The sequence below is a fragment of the Juglans regia genome, chromosome 9 (assembly GCF_001411555.2).
Source record: "Juglans regia cultivar Chandler chromosome 9, Walnut 2.0, whole genome shotgun sequence".
NCBI lineage: Eukaryota > Viridiplantae > Streptophyta > Magnoliopsida > Fagales > Juglandaceae > Juglans > Juglans regia.
The window spans coordinates 10,019,766-10,038,334 of record NC_049909.1 but is presented as its reverse complement, the minus strand read 5'-3'; the positions used below and the strand labels follow the sequence as shown (position 1 = coordinate 10,038,334).

General features: G+C 35.3%; 1 protein-coding gene across 1 annotated transcript; it reads right to left on the bottom strand.

Annotated features, from left to right (window-relative positions):
* Window positions 1–1,179: 1,179 nt before the first annotated feature.
* Window positions 1,180–6,936, bottom strand: LOC108990150 (HIPL1 protein-like). Its single transcript, XM_035694175.1, has 7 exons — window positions 6,352–6,936; window positions 6,041–6,198; window positions 4,409–5,206; window positions 4,113–4,329; window positions 3,312–3,490; window positions 1,973–2,214; window positions 1,180–1,720 (listed from the first exon to the last, which is right to left on the bottom strand). The coding sequence occupies exons 1-7, from the start codon at window positions 6,440–6,442 to the stop codon at window positions 1,321–1,323; spliced, it is 2,085 nt and encodes a 694-aa protein (XP_035550068.1). The 5' UTR covers window positions 6,443–6,936; the 3' UTR covers window positions 1,180–1,320.
* Between the last annotated feature and the right edge of the window lie 11,633 nt (window positions 6,937–18,569).

Below are 18,569 nucleotides of genomic sequence, written 5' to 3'. Positions count from 1 at the left end.
TCATTAAGTAAAAAAAAATTAAAATATATAAACGGTAAGTTTCAAGAACTTCACTAGCATTTTCCATATATATATATATAATATATATATATATATATAGCCAGCTCGGTACTGATGCTCTAAATCAAAGTGAACATATATTTTTTATATTATTAACACATCATGATTTGCAATAGAATTTAATTTTAAATTTTTTTGTCAATCAAATTATGCTATGTCAGCGACATAAAAAATGTGTCATTTAGATCGGTTTGTAATTATAATTTTCTATATCTTATATGCTAAAGTTATAAGTTATTCTATTATTAAGTCTGCTCCATATCACTTAAATTATAAGATTTAATTTTGTAAAGTTCGGATTTTAAAATTTAACTTTCAAATCAAATTATGACATGTAAATACTTTATTAGATAAGCTTTATACGCCGGCTTGGAATAGAGTTTTTTTCTGAAGTTATACTTATCCCATATGCAAAAATACACTTATAAATGCACTATAATATAGTCATAACTTAAATTTAATAATCATCTATGATCCAATTAGAACTCATGATTTATCCATTTATCTATGTATTAATATATAAATATATACATTGAAAAATTGGACTGAAAAAGAAAATAAGAGATTTACACATTGTAATTGTATTATGTATTAGTTTTTTTTTTTTTTAATTTTAAATTTCTATCTAATTTTTAAGTTTAAAATTTTATAAGTTAACTTTTATTAGAAATATAATAGGAATTTTTTTTATCAAAAATATTTGTTTGAATAATAGAATTGTTAAGATTTATCGTAGAATTTGTAACCTTTTTACATAATTTTTTTAAAAATATATATATTTTTAAAAAAGACTTATTTATATTCCAACTCGAATACTCTTGTTCCAATAGCACTAAGTATTGTTTGGATTAAAAAATTATCTCAACTCATCTTATCATTACAACTTTCTCAAAATTTCAAACAAATATAATAAACAATTTAATTTTTTCATATCACAAACCAAAAATAATATTAGAAAATTATATTATAATAATATTTTACTCAATTTTCAATTCTCATCTCATCTCAACTCAACTCATTATCCAAACTTCCCTAACAACATAGATCCACTTGACATTGCACTTCTGCAATTGAGATATAAAGATTCAAATATGCAAGAAAACCCGACACACAAGATCGTGAAAATCTAAAAACAGCATAAATTTATTTGATTAGTCTTCTTGCACAAAGGAAAGAGTAAGAAAAAGGCCCCCATGGTACAAACTCATGCCATTGCAATAAAACTCTCCCTCCTTCTACATGTGAAGATGTTGCAATAGACTAAAGGAAACCCAGCAAAAGCAACAACAAAGTTGAGAACATGAGCACTAAACTGTTATAGGGGTCACTCAAATGGCTAGCGTGAGATTTAGAGGGAGAAGGACCTGGGCTTACGACAACAGTGACATTTTCCTTTGAGCAAGTGTAATTACAACGACTAGGACTAACAACTCTGTAAACGCCACTGCTAGCAAGGATAAAAATATCCTTGCTGTTGTCTTCACCGAATGAGTAAATATAACCCAAAGTTGGAAGAGAGCTTCCATGAATGGAGCTGCAAGGTATAGGAGAGTCTGCTGCACAACTGAAAGGAATTTTATTAGTGGTAAAGTTGCCACTGTTTTCTGGAGTCTCAGTGCCAGCCCATAGGGCAGTTGCATACAGATCTGCATACAAGTACCTGGAAATTGAGATCAAGCGAGTTGTTAGCAAGTAACAAGATTATTGCCAAGGTCATCATGGTAGTCCCAAGAAAAATCTTTGATGGTTGGTAATCATAGATTTTGTTTCCTTCTAGACAATGTCATCACTCTTTAGAGGCTCTTCAACTTGTCATGTCTAGAAAGAATGACTAAAGTCTCATCCACTGTAGTACAAAGATAAGCAAAGCTTAATTACCTTCCATACATGCTACTTATCAAAAAAACATTACCTTCCATACATGCAAGGATCAGACATAGACCGATAGAAATAGCCTGCTGTGATTGATGCAGATCCTTCCTTCTTATTTACATCAGAATGGTAGTATCCCATCACTGGAAGAATTGGGCTTATGGAATTTGGAGACGTATTTCTGCTAGGTGAATCAGGAGGAGAGAATGAATTTGGGCCCTCATAAACACGCCAGCCATAGTTTCCATTCTTGGTGATGATATCCACCTCTTCATATGTATTCTGTAGGAAAAAGAAAATATCATGTGTTGTTCAGAAACTAGCGGTACATTCAGGCTTTTGAACCGGCAAATTAAACATTAAACAAAGATACTGGGAAATTAAGAACTAAACAATGATGCATAGGCATAACCACCTTAGCAGAAATAAAATGGAGGTCCTTGAAATCTGAAATGCCCTTAAGACTATACACAATAGATGGGTTCATCTGGCTAGAACACAACTTATCACAAATTTAATGAGCTCCGAAACACCCAGTAGAGGAGGATTCAAAAAAGGTAAGAATTGGTTGAGATCTTCATCATTTGAAGTCAGTGATAAACAAGACCAAGCTATTTAATCCAAGGCAGTAAGTAATCTACTCGAGGTAGTCAAGATATGTTCAGCTCGTACTGAAATAAATCAAAGTATTTTTCAGAAAAGGCCAGTTACAACCATTTTTCTTGTGAAGAAAGCCTACCAGATGCTTTGTAAAACTGAAAATTTTCTTCAATCGTTTCACCCCTATTCCTAGATTTTAAGTTGAAAAGCCTACCAGATGCTAACTCGAATAATGGACGATATTGAATTTGGAATTAGAAGCTGTCCATTTCTTCTCAGAGTTACTGCAGTCCTTTTTCCTTTTTTGTGTGTACCGTGTATGGGGAGCAAGGGGGAGGAGGGAATTAGCAAATTTCAACTGGTAGCATGAAAGGTCGAGCAAGGGATTTTCTATACGTAAGCTACTTTTCCTTTTTTCTATACGTAAGCTACTTTTCCTGGACTGCAATAGTTTCTTTATTGCATATTGATCAAATTAACTCCGGTAAAAAGAGCTTTTAATATTTTGAGTGACAAGAATAATCTAAAGAGGTCTCCAAAAGATGCAATCGTTTGTTATGTTTCTTACAAGATTAACTGAGGAATGATTGTTATACAACATATAGCTGAACATGGAAGAATTTTAGTCTGTTTTCTTTTCAGGGCTTCCGAGGATAGTTGGGGGAAAAATACTCTTGAAATGGAGGCACTTTTGGTTCACTTAACAGGCCATTCAGGTCAACAACAGTAGCACAATAAATTTCCATCAAAGAGTATTGAAAGATAGAAATATCTCAAACCTCCCCAACATCTCCACACATGAAGTAGGAAGGCCTTTCTGAATCAAAACTACAGCGCCAAGGATTTCTTAATCCATAAGCCCATATTTCAGGCTGCAATCCTGTATCTTCCTTATAAGGATTACCATTGGGGATAGAATAGTTTCCCCAAAGACCAAGTTTATCAATTTCTTCTGTACCTGGAAAGACAAATTACAAGGATTGGGTGAGAAAAAAAACTAGGAACTACAAGAATTATGCAAGTAAACCAGCTCCTTATTCATGCTACTTCATGAAGAAAGGAAAACGCCACTAATACAATCACCACACGTAGTTTTATTTCCATATTTCAAATATTTCTTTCTATATCCTCCCCCTTTCTAATTGATTGACATGATGGCATGAGAGCAGACAGGTCTTTTACAACCGTACTTCTAGTTCATAGGAAGGACAAACAAATTTGGAGGGATCATTGATTTCTTAGGCCTCGTTTGGTTACACAGATGAGAAAAGATGAAAGTTAAATAAAATATTGTTAAAATATATATTTTTTAATATTATTTTTGTTTTGAGATTTGAAAAAGTTGAATTGTTTATTGTATTTTGTGTGAGAGTTTGAGAAAGTTGTAAAGATGAAATGAGATGAGATGAGATGATTTGTGTAACTAAACGAGGCCTTAGTCATAAAGTGGATCAATATCAGAGCAAAAAGGGTATATATAAATATCTGAAGGGAGAAAGATATAAACAAGCAGCAGACTGGTTTTAGAAACACAAATCAATTACAAAATAAACAAACAAATATTCAATGCTGATACTCACTGGGTATGCTATTCACGTCAAGCCTCATAATCTTTCCAAGCAATGATTTCTTGTTTTGAGCGAAATTGTAAGGATCACCTCTACCACCACCATCTCCTGTCATGATGTACAAATACCCATCTGCAGGTCCAAAGAGTATCTGCCCTCCATGATGAGACGTAAATGGAAGCCCCATTGTAAATATCCTTCGCACCTCTGTTGGTTTGGCACTTGTTGCCTGGAAAAATATGAAGAGCCAGTGAGAATCATCTGTTTTTAATCAACAACTGAAATCTTTTGAGTGTAGAGCTTTATACCAAAGAAGGCTGGGATGAGGTACCATTAACGGTATACTCTGCAACAACAATTTGATGCTGGCATGGTTGGGCACCATTATCAGGACCTAGTTTTGAAGGATCACAGTTGACATCTGAGTTACATGAACATCTTCCTGTACATCCTTGCCACCTAACTTTATCACAAGTGAATGACGCAAAGAATCTCCCATTTTGTGAAAAGTTTGGATGAAATGCCATACCCATCATCCCAAATATAGTATCAAAATATACTTCATCAGTTAGATCTACAAAAGGATTTGATTCATCAAGCTCCAATGCTCCTCCCGCTCCCTGTCTTGGAATAGTTGCCATCCAAATCTTACCTGGTTGGTTACTGAAAAATGCTCGATTTGACCCATCAGGATGAGCAACCATGTTGAGGTAAGATCCATTCCCTATTTTCTCAAGGCACAAACCATGTGGGGGGCTAGGAGTTCCAGTGTTATTTAGTGTAACAGGTTGACCACCAAAACATACCGATCCATCACCAGAAGCTCCGCCAAATGCATTGCAGAAATCAGTTTCTGACTGCCAATACTGGGTCAGTTTGCTAGCATTGGAATCCAGTGGTACTCCTACTTGACCTTTCAGGGAAGGGGCAAAGGGAGAATTCAAGAAAGACACATTTTGACATGTATCCCATACACTGGAGCAGAAGTTAGTTGCAGCTTGATTAGATTGAGACGAATTGGCAGAAACAGTGGAGTTGCAAAGTACAGGAACTGGCCGAGGTGTAGAATCAACTGTAAATAGCTTAGCCGAAAATGGATCGCATCTCTATAAACCACGTTAACAAATAAACAACACACAATTACTTTTCATTTCAACAGATGAAAAATTGACTCATGTAACAACCAAAATTTGCAAGGTTCTTTATCCAAAAATTTAAACATCAAAATGGTAACATGGACAATCTTTTGGTTATATTTATTACATAATGTCTGAAGGTATGCTAACTTAGGCAGGCTTGGGAGGTGGGATGAGACACAAAATTCTCATCTCATCTCATCATTACACTTTTTTCAAATCCCCATACAAAATATAATAAACAATTCAACTTTTTCAAATCTCAATTCAACTTTTTCAAATCCCAATACAATAATAATACTAAAACATAATATTTTAAACACTAAAACAAAATACAAAATTTTCATCTCACCCCCCAAACCTGCCCTAATTACAACTAGTATTTTCATTTAGTAAATTTAACTATTCTGACAGATTGCATTAGGGTTATGCCTAGTTTGCCTAAAAGTAATGCTAATTTTTATACAAGGAAGTAAAACTGAAAAAAGAGAAAAAAAAAACATGTGAATCTGGAAATCAAATCGGTATTACAAAAGGAACATCTCGAGAAGGGATTATACAACACTTCATTATCAATGACAACTCCTGTTCATACAAATGGCAAGTTATAAATTGGTCATGAAATGGGAATACTCGGACCGACAACCAAGGTTTATGGGGGAAAGAACATTTATACGGTTGCAGTATGTAATTAGGATGAGAATTTCAAGGGTACCATATTAGACATTGCAAACAACAAACGGCCATACACAAGAAATCCTAAAAGATTTTATTATCATCATCACTATTATTAGAACTCCTTACAGCGCAAAGTATTGATTTCACAACAGAAGCACAGCTAGGATCAGAAATGTTCATTGCATGGTATTGCTTCTGTAATTGTAAATCTTCAGTGGAGTTGCAGCACACGCTCCCATTGTAAGGACAAAATTCCAGTGTAGTGTTCAGGGTAAAGGTTGCCGCTACACCAATCAAATTAGTAAAAATGACAAGTCAGTTTAGAATTAGATTAATATACTTGAGGCACTAAAATCTAAAATTAGGAATTCAAACCCCAGAGAGAGAGAGAGAGAGAGAGAGAGCGAGCTAATAACAAGTATCAGAGCAAAACTCACTTGAATCACTGCATAAAGGAAGCGAAAAGGAAGGGTCAAAAAGCAGCACCAAGCTACAATAGAGGACAATACTGAAAAGAACTCGTCCCATCTCAGAAAACAGATGAAAAAGGCAGATAATTAACTATAACAACCTCCCTCAAATCAACCCCAGAAGAGTCTGAAGCAGCAATATTACGGGACTGACTCCCAAGAGCAAATGAAGATAAAGTAAGAAGGGGAAACTTCCTGGCTGCTGAAATTGATGCCCATTAACAAAATCTGGTCTTTCACTTGACTCAACCACAAGCAAATATACTCCTTCTATCTCTTTCTCCAAAATCTTAGACATACTTCATTTAAGCTTCAGGTAACTCATTTTCAACTCTCTCTCTCTCTGAGTGACTGCAGCTTCCATAAGCAAGGTTCAGACTATAGTTAATTCTCCCCCCATGGTTTTGTAAAGGGTAGATGCAGCAACTGGGACAGTTTATTTAGTTGACTATCACGAATTCTTTATTCAAATGTGCAAATTAATGGGTGTGGTTAAAAGGAACCCTCTGTTTTTTACCTTGAGCTGAGCAGAAAAGCGGTTTTCTCATAGAAAAAAACTTTTATAGATCATTGGTGTAATGTGCCTTTGCGCCTATATCACAAGCCTAAAAGCATGGCCAATTAATAGGGGTGGAAACAACTTGCATTTCCATCAGGAAAAAGGCCAGTCTTGACTGTGACAGAAATAACACGACAAACTGAACGAAATAGGCAGTGGCTAAGGAAAACAAATGAAGAAAGGAAAAATAAGAAGATATTATTGGAAATATTATGTTTTTTTCTAAAAAGGTGGTGCTCTTGTAGATAAATACAAGGAACATCACACTGTCGTCATCAATGTTAGACACGGTTCTCACTTTCGATAACTGGGTCAAGAAGCCGATGCTAAGAATACTGTAGATACGAGAATAAAATCGAAAGTATTTCATCACATTTTATTTTATTTTATTATAATTTTTTCATTTTTACGTGTAAAGTATAATAAATAATTTAATATTTTTAATTTTTAAAATAATAAAAATATTAAAAAATAATATTTTATTTAACTTTTAATTTTCATTTCAATCCATCTCATCTTAACTAACTATCCAAACGATATCTTAAAATAGTAATAAGTTAAGATGTTTAAGTGCACCTATCACCTTTATCACTTCCAGCGGAGGTTCCACGGTCACAAATGGTGATTCTATTGTTCGTTTTTTTGCTAACATCTTATTTCCGTCTTTCTATAAGACGGCGTCCTATTGTAGGACAATGGTAGGGATCAAGTGGTCTCAAATAAACTTGTTCACCATTTTACACTATTTTTTATTGTTTTGAGGCGTTTGTTAAGAAACCTCACCCCTCCTCATGTATCATCTTTCTAGTTTAATGAAGTTAACTTGCTTAAAAAAAAGAAGTTAAGATGTTTAAGTAGTTTTTGTATAAGAATGTGGTACTATTAAGATATATTTGGATGTATGAAATAAGTTGAGATATAAATAATAATGAATTAAAATGTTTGAGTAGCTTTTGTGGAAGAATGTGGTCCTATTAATATATGTTTGGATGTATAAAATAAGTTGAGATATGAAAAATAATGAGTTAAGATGTCTGAGTAGCTTTTATATAAGAATGTGATCCTATTAATATATGTTTGGATATATGAAATAAGTTTGAGATATGAAAAATAATGAGTTAAGATATTTGAGTAGCTTTTATATAAGACTGTGGTCCTATTAATATATGTTTAGATGTATGAAATAAGTTAAGATATGTTTAATTTTTTTATGAGAAGTTAAAAAAATAATATTTTATTAATGATTGATTTGTTTACATAATGATGAAATAATTATTTTATTTATATATTTTAATAATAAAATACAATTATAATCCAATTTAATTTATATGGGTCTGCCACTGCCATACCGACGATGTCGTATAAATTTACTTTGCCTATGTCATGCCTCTACCATGCCTCCTGAGAGGGTGCGGTCTAGAGAACTAGGGTGTAGGTAAAGATAAATGTAAAATTTAGTTAAAATCACATATTTTACTTTTGAAAAAAGCTAAACGTTGTGTAACTGCGGGGACCACGGCTGATGTGGAAAATGAAGTGCACCATTTTGTGTCTGTTGTAATACTGTGCGTTTCATATCAAGACCAAAACCCACATCCCCTCCCTTCGTCTCCACCTCTCCCTCCCACGACAACAAACAATTCTCCCCCTCCCTTCAATTTCTCCCTCCGTTCAAAGACCATGAACAAGGCCTCCTCCCTTCGTTTTCGAGATCTTCCCTCCCATGAAGATGCTTTGCCACTTCTTTTGATGCTCTGCCTCACCACCAAGCTCGTCGAAGGTTCAAAGAGCGAGCTCGTTGAAGGTTCAGAATAAGGCCAAGGGCTCTAAGGGGGCAACAAGCTATCAAGCACAAAAAACGTAGCTTGAGACAGAGACCAAGAATGGGAAATCCCTAGGCTCAAATTCTGTGAACCCCATTGTCCAGAAGCCGGTGAGGACCCGATAAATTGCGAGTATTGAAGCAGAGAAGTAGGGTTAATCAGCTGTGAGGGTGGTATATCATGTCTCTTGTTACCATTCTCATTGCCTCCAGGACTCAAATTTTTCGGTAGTTGACGAACATGAAACCCCATCTGAGACACAATGAAATTTTGCATATCTGTTTGTTATGTGATTTCACTCTAAAAGCAGATTGAAGCCCCACTTGCATAGTAGTTCCACTTTCATCAGTGCAACCCATCCCCCACTATTGTTGTAAGGGAAAAACTATTCTGTCGCCCCACTTTGACCGCTCTACTTGATCGCTGGTCAAATTTTTTATTTTTTTTATTTAATGATTAAAAAAGTTATTTTAAGTATATTGGTATATTTTTTATTTTTTAAAAATATTTAAATGTATCAAAAAAATATGAAAAGAAAAAAGAAAAAAAAAAACTGCTGGGCGGTACGCCCAGCGATAAGAGTGGGGCGGCATAGTAGCCCCACTCTTATAGTAATAGACGAAAGACCCTACCTCTTTGGTTTCCGCACATCGCAAATGAAACCCAAAAGTAAAAGCATGACCGACTGCTATTGAAGACCGTGATAGGTTTTATCGGCCAAATGTATCCACAGTAGAGATTAGAGAATGAAAAAAACTAAATGCAGTCATCTACCCACGAAGAGCTCTACTCTCAGCAGCTCATCTACCCATGAAGATGAAGATGAGACCCACGAAGACCAGAACCCATGATGACGAAGACGAGACCCACAAAGATCACAAAAATACTCTCTTGAGGATGAAAACGAAACCCATGAAGATCACCCCTCCCTTTGAAGATGAAGAGCTCTTGTTTTCATCTGTTTCCTTTTTTCTTTCGATTTTCTATTTTCAAAGGATAGTGCTACAGCCCCCGCTGGGGGCTCCCGCTGGAAGCTCCCGCTGGGGGCTGTAGCATGTATTTGTTTGTGTTTTTTTTTAAATTATTTTTTATATAAATTATTTTAATATTTTTTAATATTTTTAAAATATAAAATAAATATAAAATATTATTAAAAACACTTTCTTAATCAAGAAGTAAAAAAAAAAATTATTAAAAAATACTTTCTTAATTATGAAGTAAAATAAAAAATATTAAAAAAATATTTTTTATTTTACTTCGTGATTAAGAAAGTATTATTTAATAATATTATGAATTTTTTTATTTTTTAAAAATATTAAAAATTATTAAAAATATCTATATAAAAAAAATTAAAAAATACACATATAAAAAATACACTAGAGCTCCAGCGGGAGCTCTAGCATTTTCCATTTTCAAATGCTTTCTATTTTTGTCTGTCTTTCATTTTTTTTTATGTAGTTGGCTGATGTGGCAGGCGACTCCCCCGCGGCTACACCTCCTGACTATACGTAAAAGAATTGTTTACTTTTTACATTTATCATTTAAGAAAAATTTTCACATTAAATTATTCATCTATCTACATTAAATTATCCATCTATTAACTAAAATAAATTTTTAAGTGAGAAAAAGGAAGAGAAAGTGAGAGAAAGTGAGAGCAGGAAAGAGAAAGTCACAGAAAGGGATCATAAATAAATTACGCGAGGCAAAACTGAGAAGCAATTAATGATTTTAATTGAATAAAATATACCTTTGGCTCTAAATAAGCAGACGCAAAATATAACTTTTTTTTTTTTAAAAGGAAATTCCAATTCATTGAACTCAAACAATACATGATTTGTTAATAGAGATGATAAGAAGAACCTCAACAGGTCCCTCCTCCATTCATACATGCTCAAAGTCTAAAGACAATGTCAGTTTTGCAACTGCATGAGTAGCTTAATTTCCTTCTCTGCCAATGAATGAGAGCAACCAACTTGGATGTCGTGACAAAACTATCTTGATGTCTTCAATTACTTGCCTGTCCAAGAGGAATCTACTCTGGTAGCATTAATAGAATTCACCACAACCTTAACATCCCCTTCCAGTACCACCTGCCTAAATCCCAACTCATGACATAAATTAATAGCTCTCAGCAAAGCATAACTCTTAGCAACATAAGCAGATATGACAAACTTCTTTGGAGCAGCAAGCACAACCTCCACATCTCCCCTTTAATCTCTAATCACAATACCAATCTCCATCCTCTCCCATACTTTGTCAAAGGCAGCAACATCAACATTCATCTTAAACCAAGATGTAGCTGGTGGTCTCCAAATCTGCATTTCTGCAAATATCACCACCATTTCAGGTGTATTACAACTCTTAAAGTGGGCTAGTTTGTAAGTTTCAAGATCCTGTATTGCCAAATTGAACACAATAGTAGGACCTCTAAATTTATTTTCAAAAACTAACTCCTTTCTCCTACTCCACAACCGATGAAAAACTACTGCAATCAAGTCCAAGCTATCAGAATCGAGTCTAGTAATTATATCAGACTACAAAGTTGAAAAATCATCATAATTTCTTCTCCACTTCTTAATTGGATTTCCTTCCTCCCCCCATACATCAACTGCTATTGGACACCCCATAAAATATGAATGATTGATTCCTCCTCTCTATTGCAGATTGGACAAATTAAATTCTTCACAATCTATTTCTTAAACAGATTACCTTTGGTAGATAAGATGCCATTGAGAGCTTTCCACACTAGTTGTTTGACCTTACCTGTGCCTACTAAGTTCCACAGTTTCCTCTATTATTCCTCATCCTGGACACCTCTTGAGGACTCCCCACCCATTTATTTTTTCTTCACCAAATCAGCATAATAAGCACTTCTCATAGAGAAAACCTCCTTCTATGATAAACCACATATAATTTTATCTTCAGATCCCCTTGCACTGATAGGAATGTTGCAAATACTGTGAGCCTCTTCTGGACTAAAAACTGCATCAGTCACATCTTTTTTCCAGGTCTTGTTCTCCTCATCAATTAAAGCATCCACTGTGGCATTAGACTCAAGCTTGTTAATGGGAGTCTGGATCTGATAAGTAGAGGGACTAGGCACCCATTTGTCCCTCCAAACCCTAATACGCTTTCCATTCCCAACTCTCCAAATATATCCATCCTTAACCAAATCCATGACTGACCATATGCTCTTCCAGATATGAGATGGACAATAGCCTAACTTGGCATCCACTAGCTGACCACCTTTAAAATATTTTTCTTTATATATACGTGCCACCAAAGAAGAGGGCTCCTAAATGATTCTCCACCCTTGTTTAGCAAGCAGAGCTCTATTAAAACAGTTAAGATCATGAAAGCCTAGCCCTCCCTTGCTTTTTACTGTACCAAGCCTATCCCAACATTTCCAGTGTATAACTTCCCATCTTTTTTATGACTCCACCAAGACCTTGCAAGCATGGCTTCAATTTCTTTAAGTAAGGACCTTGGTAATCAAAATACACTTATAGTATAGGCTGGAATAGCCTACAATACACTCTTGATGAGTATTTCCTTCCCTGCTGAGGATAGCAGATTGTCTTCCAGCTGTTTATTCTTTTCCAAATCTTGTCTTTAAACCCTCTGAATGTATTATACTTGGACCTTCCTATCGTAGTAGGTAAGCCCAAATACTTATAGTAGTTGTCACAAGTAACCCCTTCATCATGTTGAGAAATAAACACCTTTGCAGCTACTTTAGTATTTGAGCTAAAGAGAATAGAGGTCTTCTGTTTATTAAGGGTCTGTCCTGAGACATCTTCATATTGCTTTAGAATGTGAAGGATATTAAACCATTCATTTTGTTTTGATTTGTAAAAAATTACATAATCGTCAGCAAAACAAAGATGGTTGATCCTTATGCCTCCCCTTGAGACTGCAACTCCTTTTATAAGTCCCCTTAACTCTGCTTGTTGCAGCAAGACACTAAACCCATCAGCACATATCAAAAACAGATAAAGGGATAAATGATCCCCTTGTCTCAACCCTCTTAAAAGCAAGATAATATCACCTGGGACCCCATTCACTACCACTAAGTAACTGACAAATTACACATTCCATCAACAACTTTATCCACCTCCCACCAAAACCCAGCTTCTCTAACAAAGCCTCCAAGAAATTCTATTCCACTATGTTATAAGCCTTAGACATATCTAATTTGATAGCCATGCTACCTTCCCTTCCCTTCTGCCTTGACTGCATATTATGGAGAATTTCGTAAGCTACCATGATATTGTTTGTAATCAACCTACCAAGAATGAAAGCACTTTGGTTCCAAGAAATTATGGTTGATAGCACCAATTTTAGTCTATTTGCCAAAACTTTAGAAATTAGCTTAAACTACACATTACATAAATTGATTGGTCTGAATTCATGTACCGATTTTAGAGATTTAACTTTAGGAACTAAAGCTATGAGGGTATGATTCAAATCTCAAGGCATATCCCCACTTATGAGAAACTCCAGCATTGCCCGAACCACATCAATGCCAACAATTCCCCAATGGTCTTGAAAGAATCCTGCACTGAAACCATCAGGCCCAAGAGATTTGAAAGGGGACATTTTTTCTAGGGCAGCTTCAACTTCCTCTCTGGTAAAACCTTTATCCAACTTCTCCCTCATTTCTAATGTGATTCTCTGATCTACTCCATACATACACTGCTAAATAGACATTCTGGTGGGTTTTGAGGATTGAAAGACCTTAGAAAAATGAATCCAAAACCCTTTTGCAATCTCCTCCTTAGTTGACAAAAGGCTACCCTCCCCATTCACCACCTTAATAAAATTCTTTTTCCTTCTTTGATTAACACAAGCATGTTAGAATTTAGTGTTCCTATCCCCTAGTGCCAACCAATGCTTTTTGGCCTTCTGTTTTCACCTTGTATCTTCTTGGTCTAACAAAAACCCCAACTCACTTTGCAGCCTTTTAAAATCCATCATGTTTTCTGCACACTCATTCCTTTGTAATTGACTTAACTTTAGTCTTTTCTCTAATTGCTGTTGTTCTTTCTCTAATTAAGTCTTTACTCCATTTCTAAAGCCCTTTACTAAATCCTTCAAGTTTCATTTGCAAACTCTCCAAGTGATTCAACAAATCAACCCCTCTCTGCCATGCTGATTCAATTGTGTCACTGCAACCCTCTTCCTTGCTTCAACTAGCCTCATACTTGAAATGAAACTGACTTCTTACATCATAGCCCCTCCCATGCACACACTCAAGAAGGATAGGCTTGTGATCTGAGCATAGAGCAATCAAAGTTTCTACTCTAATTTCAGAAAAATCATCCATCCATTGTTTATTAGCCAGGGCTCTATCTAGCATTTCCTTAGTAAAAGACTCATCCTCGTGTCGATTACACCATGTTTATTTTGACCCCTTTAGCCTAAATCAAATAAATTGCCTTGCTCAATAACCCCCCTAAACAATCTCATATGGTTTTCACACCTAAGTCTGCCACTCACCTTCTCATCATCGGATAGAACCTCATTGAAGTCACCTATTAAACACCATCCCAAGTTCACATGCTTAAAAGATTGCAGTAGCTTCCAAGCCTCATTTCTCTGATTAGTATCAGGATGCCCATAGAAACAGGTGAGCAACCATCTCGAGTCATCATCCTCACTCTTAATAACCACATTGATATGCCTCTGAGAGAAATTCACTAGCTCTAAGTGAACCTCCTGCTTCCACATCACCATCAAACCCCCACTTCTCCCCACTGCATCCACCACTACACAACCCTCAAACTTAGCTTTCCTAGCAATGTTTGTAGCACACAACTGAGCCAACTTGGTTTCCATCAAGAAAACCAAATTAGGACCTTTAGCCTTTACTTGTAAACAAAGGTTTTGAACTGTTTGGGAGTTCCCAAGCTCCCGACAGTCCCAACTTAATATTTTCATAATGTTTGATGGGGCTGTCAACCAGCCTCCGCCGCTTCACTAGACATAACATCAGAACACAAGTTTGCAACCCTCTTACCCTTATTTGCATCTTCATTAATTGCATGGACTTCATTCGAAACCTTTGCAAGTCTTTTAGTACTAGATAGAACAACTACCTCAGTACACACTTCCCCTTGACCACGAGCTTTACACTTCCACTTTCGGCCACCTTTGAGAGATTTTTGGTTTAGCACTGGGAGAGGTCCCTCCGATACCTTCTGTTTCTCCTCTTCACATAACTGACTTTCTGTGAATAAGCTACCCTTCAATGAATAAGTGGTATTGGGCCCATTATCCATGCAAGTCTTCATAGCGGCCCTTCCCGAGTCACCCAGCCCATCTTGGCCCATCTCCTTTGTAATGGCTTCCCGCCCACCCTTCCTTTCTTCCTCATTTAAAACTTCATCCCCCTTAAAACGCATAACCACTTCTTGCGATAACTGCTCCTGTATCCCTTCATTCTCGCCTATATTCAAACTCTCTCTAACGTCGCCTTCTAAATCCGCCTGTAACATACCTAATTCACCTATTTCAACATTAATACCACACGTTCCGTTAGTTCCATACCTGTCTCTACCATCAAAATTCCTGAACTGCCCCTGACCTGAATCCTTCGACAGTCGCCCATTGGTAGTGCTACCAACAGAACCCTCCACTTCTCTATTCATCATTTCCATCACTGGATCCTTTAAAACTTCCTCGCGACCATCGGAACTAGCTTATGTAGAGGTAAAGGGAGACCTCTGCCAGTAACTATCCTTAGCACGTAACCAAGGACCAAACTGAGTATTAGAACTATTATTTGAACCTGTTTCCTAGCCCCCTTCAAACAGCCATTCACCCCATGTAATATCCATCCACAGTTAAAACAAATATTCGGAAGTTCCTTCATATTTGAAATTGAGCCATACCTTCTTGCCATGCACCATTATAATTCTTCCCCTTGCAATTGCCTTTTGCAACTGCACCTCTACCTTCACCTTCAAGAATTTTCCCCAACCAATCCCATCCTCCGCCACATCTACATCTAGAACACGACCCACAAAAGCACCTATTTGTACACCCAGTTCTTTTGTCAATTGTCCAGTGGCAAGTTATGAATTTGAAGCCAAAAAGTTTCATAATTAAAATTTATCTTGCTAGGTTGTAGAACTCCATCATATGGAAGGATCACGAACAACACATTATCAAAAGGCCATGGTTTCCCATCAAGAATATGCTATTCATCTGCATGATTAGCAAAAGTTATGACAAAAATATTTTTGTCCACCTCTTGGAAGATTGCATGCTTGCATGCTTACTAATTCTCCAAAATTTCCCCATAGTATTGGCAATGACTTCCTTTCCCACAATACAATCAGAACAAATCTTTCTAATGGGACTTCTCTCCCCTTTCCGTTGAACTTCATCTTCACTGACTTGAGGATTCTCGATCACAACCTCTTCTTCTGTCAACCTAAGGTCACTCTGCAAGTCTTCAATATCATCCATACTGCAGACTCTTATCCCCTCCAAACCGAGGACTAAACACTAGGCCACAAAAATCCTTCTTCTCACCTCCTCTAGAATTGCCAGACACCAGAGAGGAGACTCAGCTATTGACACACACCAATGGCTCCTTTAACTTGAGACTTCAAACTGCAAAATATGACTTTTGACTTCCATTTAGTGTAGCTCAAAATTTCATCTCTTACCTTTTAGCTAGCTTAATGTAGGATTTTTTTAATATAAAACTATGCATATTTTGTAATTTACTAACATTTGGTTAGGCTCTCTTTCTTCTGTCGTGCCATGCGTACAAATGAGAAGGCTTTTTCTCTCTCCTCTATCGTGGTTACTACCTACTGGTTTGTCTGATTAGAATTTTTCTTTCATCTAGCTAAAACTGAGAAGGTCGCTCCAAGAGTTGACAATGAAGGCAGGAAACATAAAACATTGAGCTTCTTGGCTCGATTTGTTTATTGATAATTGTTTTTGTATTTTTCAATAATTGAGTATTTTTTTTTTTACTTTTACATTATTGATTGCATATATTTTATAGGGTAATGATATCCTTACACCTCATTTACTACTGATTTAAAATTTAGTTTTTTTGTTTTGTTCGCAATTTGCTATTTGAATTTGAATTAAAAAATATTAGAATATGACCTTTTTGCATAATCTAGAAGAAAATAAATTCAATCAGCCAATGTAATTATGTAATTTAATTAAAAATAAATTTAATTTTATAAAAATTGACTCAAAGAGTAAACGAAGATCAATTTTTATAAAATTGAATTTATTTGTAATTAAATTACATAATTACGTTGGTTGATTGAATTTATTTTCTGCTAGATTATGCAAGAATGTCATATTCTGTGATTTTTAGTCCAGATTCAAAGACAAAAAGGAAAAAAAAAATAGATGAGTAGTAAACTAGTAGTAAAGGAGGTGTAAGGGTATCATTACCCAATTTTATATGTATGGTTCGCCCTGGGCACCGTGTGGGAGGGGTCGCCTAATAACATCTTGCCCCTAAACTCGCCTTACAAACGGATGTTTCGTGACTAGAGAACAATGTCGTGGGTCTCTGGTTCACGATTAGAAAACGACGCCGTGAATCTTTGGTTAACGACTAGAGAATGACGGTGTTGCGACCAAGAAAAGTAGGGATGTAAGAAAAAATTGAAAACCAATCAAACCAAACAAATTGAACAATTTGGTTTGAATCACAACCTATTTGGTCGATTTCAAACCGGTTCGGTCCCAATTTTCAAAACACTAGACAAAAAATGGACCGAATCAAACGAAATATATATTTTTTAATTTTTTATATTATATACTATATATATTATACATATTATAAAATTAATATAACATAGAATTTTAATCTTATTATTTATGCTTCCTCGATATAAACTTACTCTTAAACGTGAATATTAATATTAAGTTATTAATATGTTATTATTTATCTTTATATATTAAGTTACATACTTAAATATATAATATGGTATAAATATAAGGGTACATTATATATATATCAAAGATAATTACATTTTTGATAAATACATTTTTACACATATTTACATTTCATCTAATTCATGATAAAGTCTTAATTGGGACTAACGATTATTTTGTTGCTAGTTCTATGCTTATCTAGCCTTGGAGATTGGAGATTTGATTTATTTGAATGAAATTGTAAGGTTTATTCGAAGAGTGGATATTTGGAGTCGGGACTCTTGGAGTTGGTTGATATGAGCTGGTTATTTTTTTTTTGTAATTGTGTGGCTACTGGTGATTGGGTTAAATCATGTGTGATTGGTTTATTTTTATTTGACAACATGTAATTGTAATTTTTTTAAGCTAAGTACTTGGTAAGCAGTTATCCTGTAATTGTTTTTTATATACTGTTGGACCTTTTACTTTAGTGGTTATATGTACGGTGTTTTTAAAAATAATGTTTTGGGTTCTATCATATTTGGGGTAAAAAATATTTTTATTTGGGTGTGAAAAACCAACTACCCCAACAAAAAACCTAAAACTGAATCACACCTGTAAAATCGAACCGAAACAAAAAAAAAAAAAAAAGTCGAAAGTTTTGATTTTTGGGATGAATCGGCCTATATCAGTTCTCAGAATTCTAAAACTGATTTTGACTTATTTGGTTTCAAAATATGTCCAAAACTGAACCGGATTGAACTGATTACCACCTTAAGAGAAGGATCTGGAGAACTTCTTGAGACCCACGAAGTCAGAGAAGAAGAGGGTAGAGGAAAAGACTTGAAGAAGAAGGAGAAGATAGAAGAGAGGAGAGGTTCAAAAGGAAGAAGAAGAAGAAGAAG

Coding starts and splice junctions, on each gene's coding strand:
- LOC108990150 (XM_035694175.1), bottom strand. CDS start 6,442: ATGGGACGAGTTCTTTTCAGTATTGTCCTCTATTGTAGCTTGGTGCTG. Junction 4,330..4,408: donor CCTCATCCCAGCCTTCTTTG/GTATAAAGCTCT, acceptor ATATTTTTCCAG/GCAACAAGTGCCAAACCAAC. Junction 3,491..4,112: donor TGACGTGAATAGCATACCCA/GTGAGTATCAGC, acceptor TTGTCTTTCCAG/GTACAGAAGAAATTGATAAA.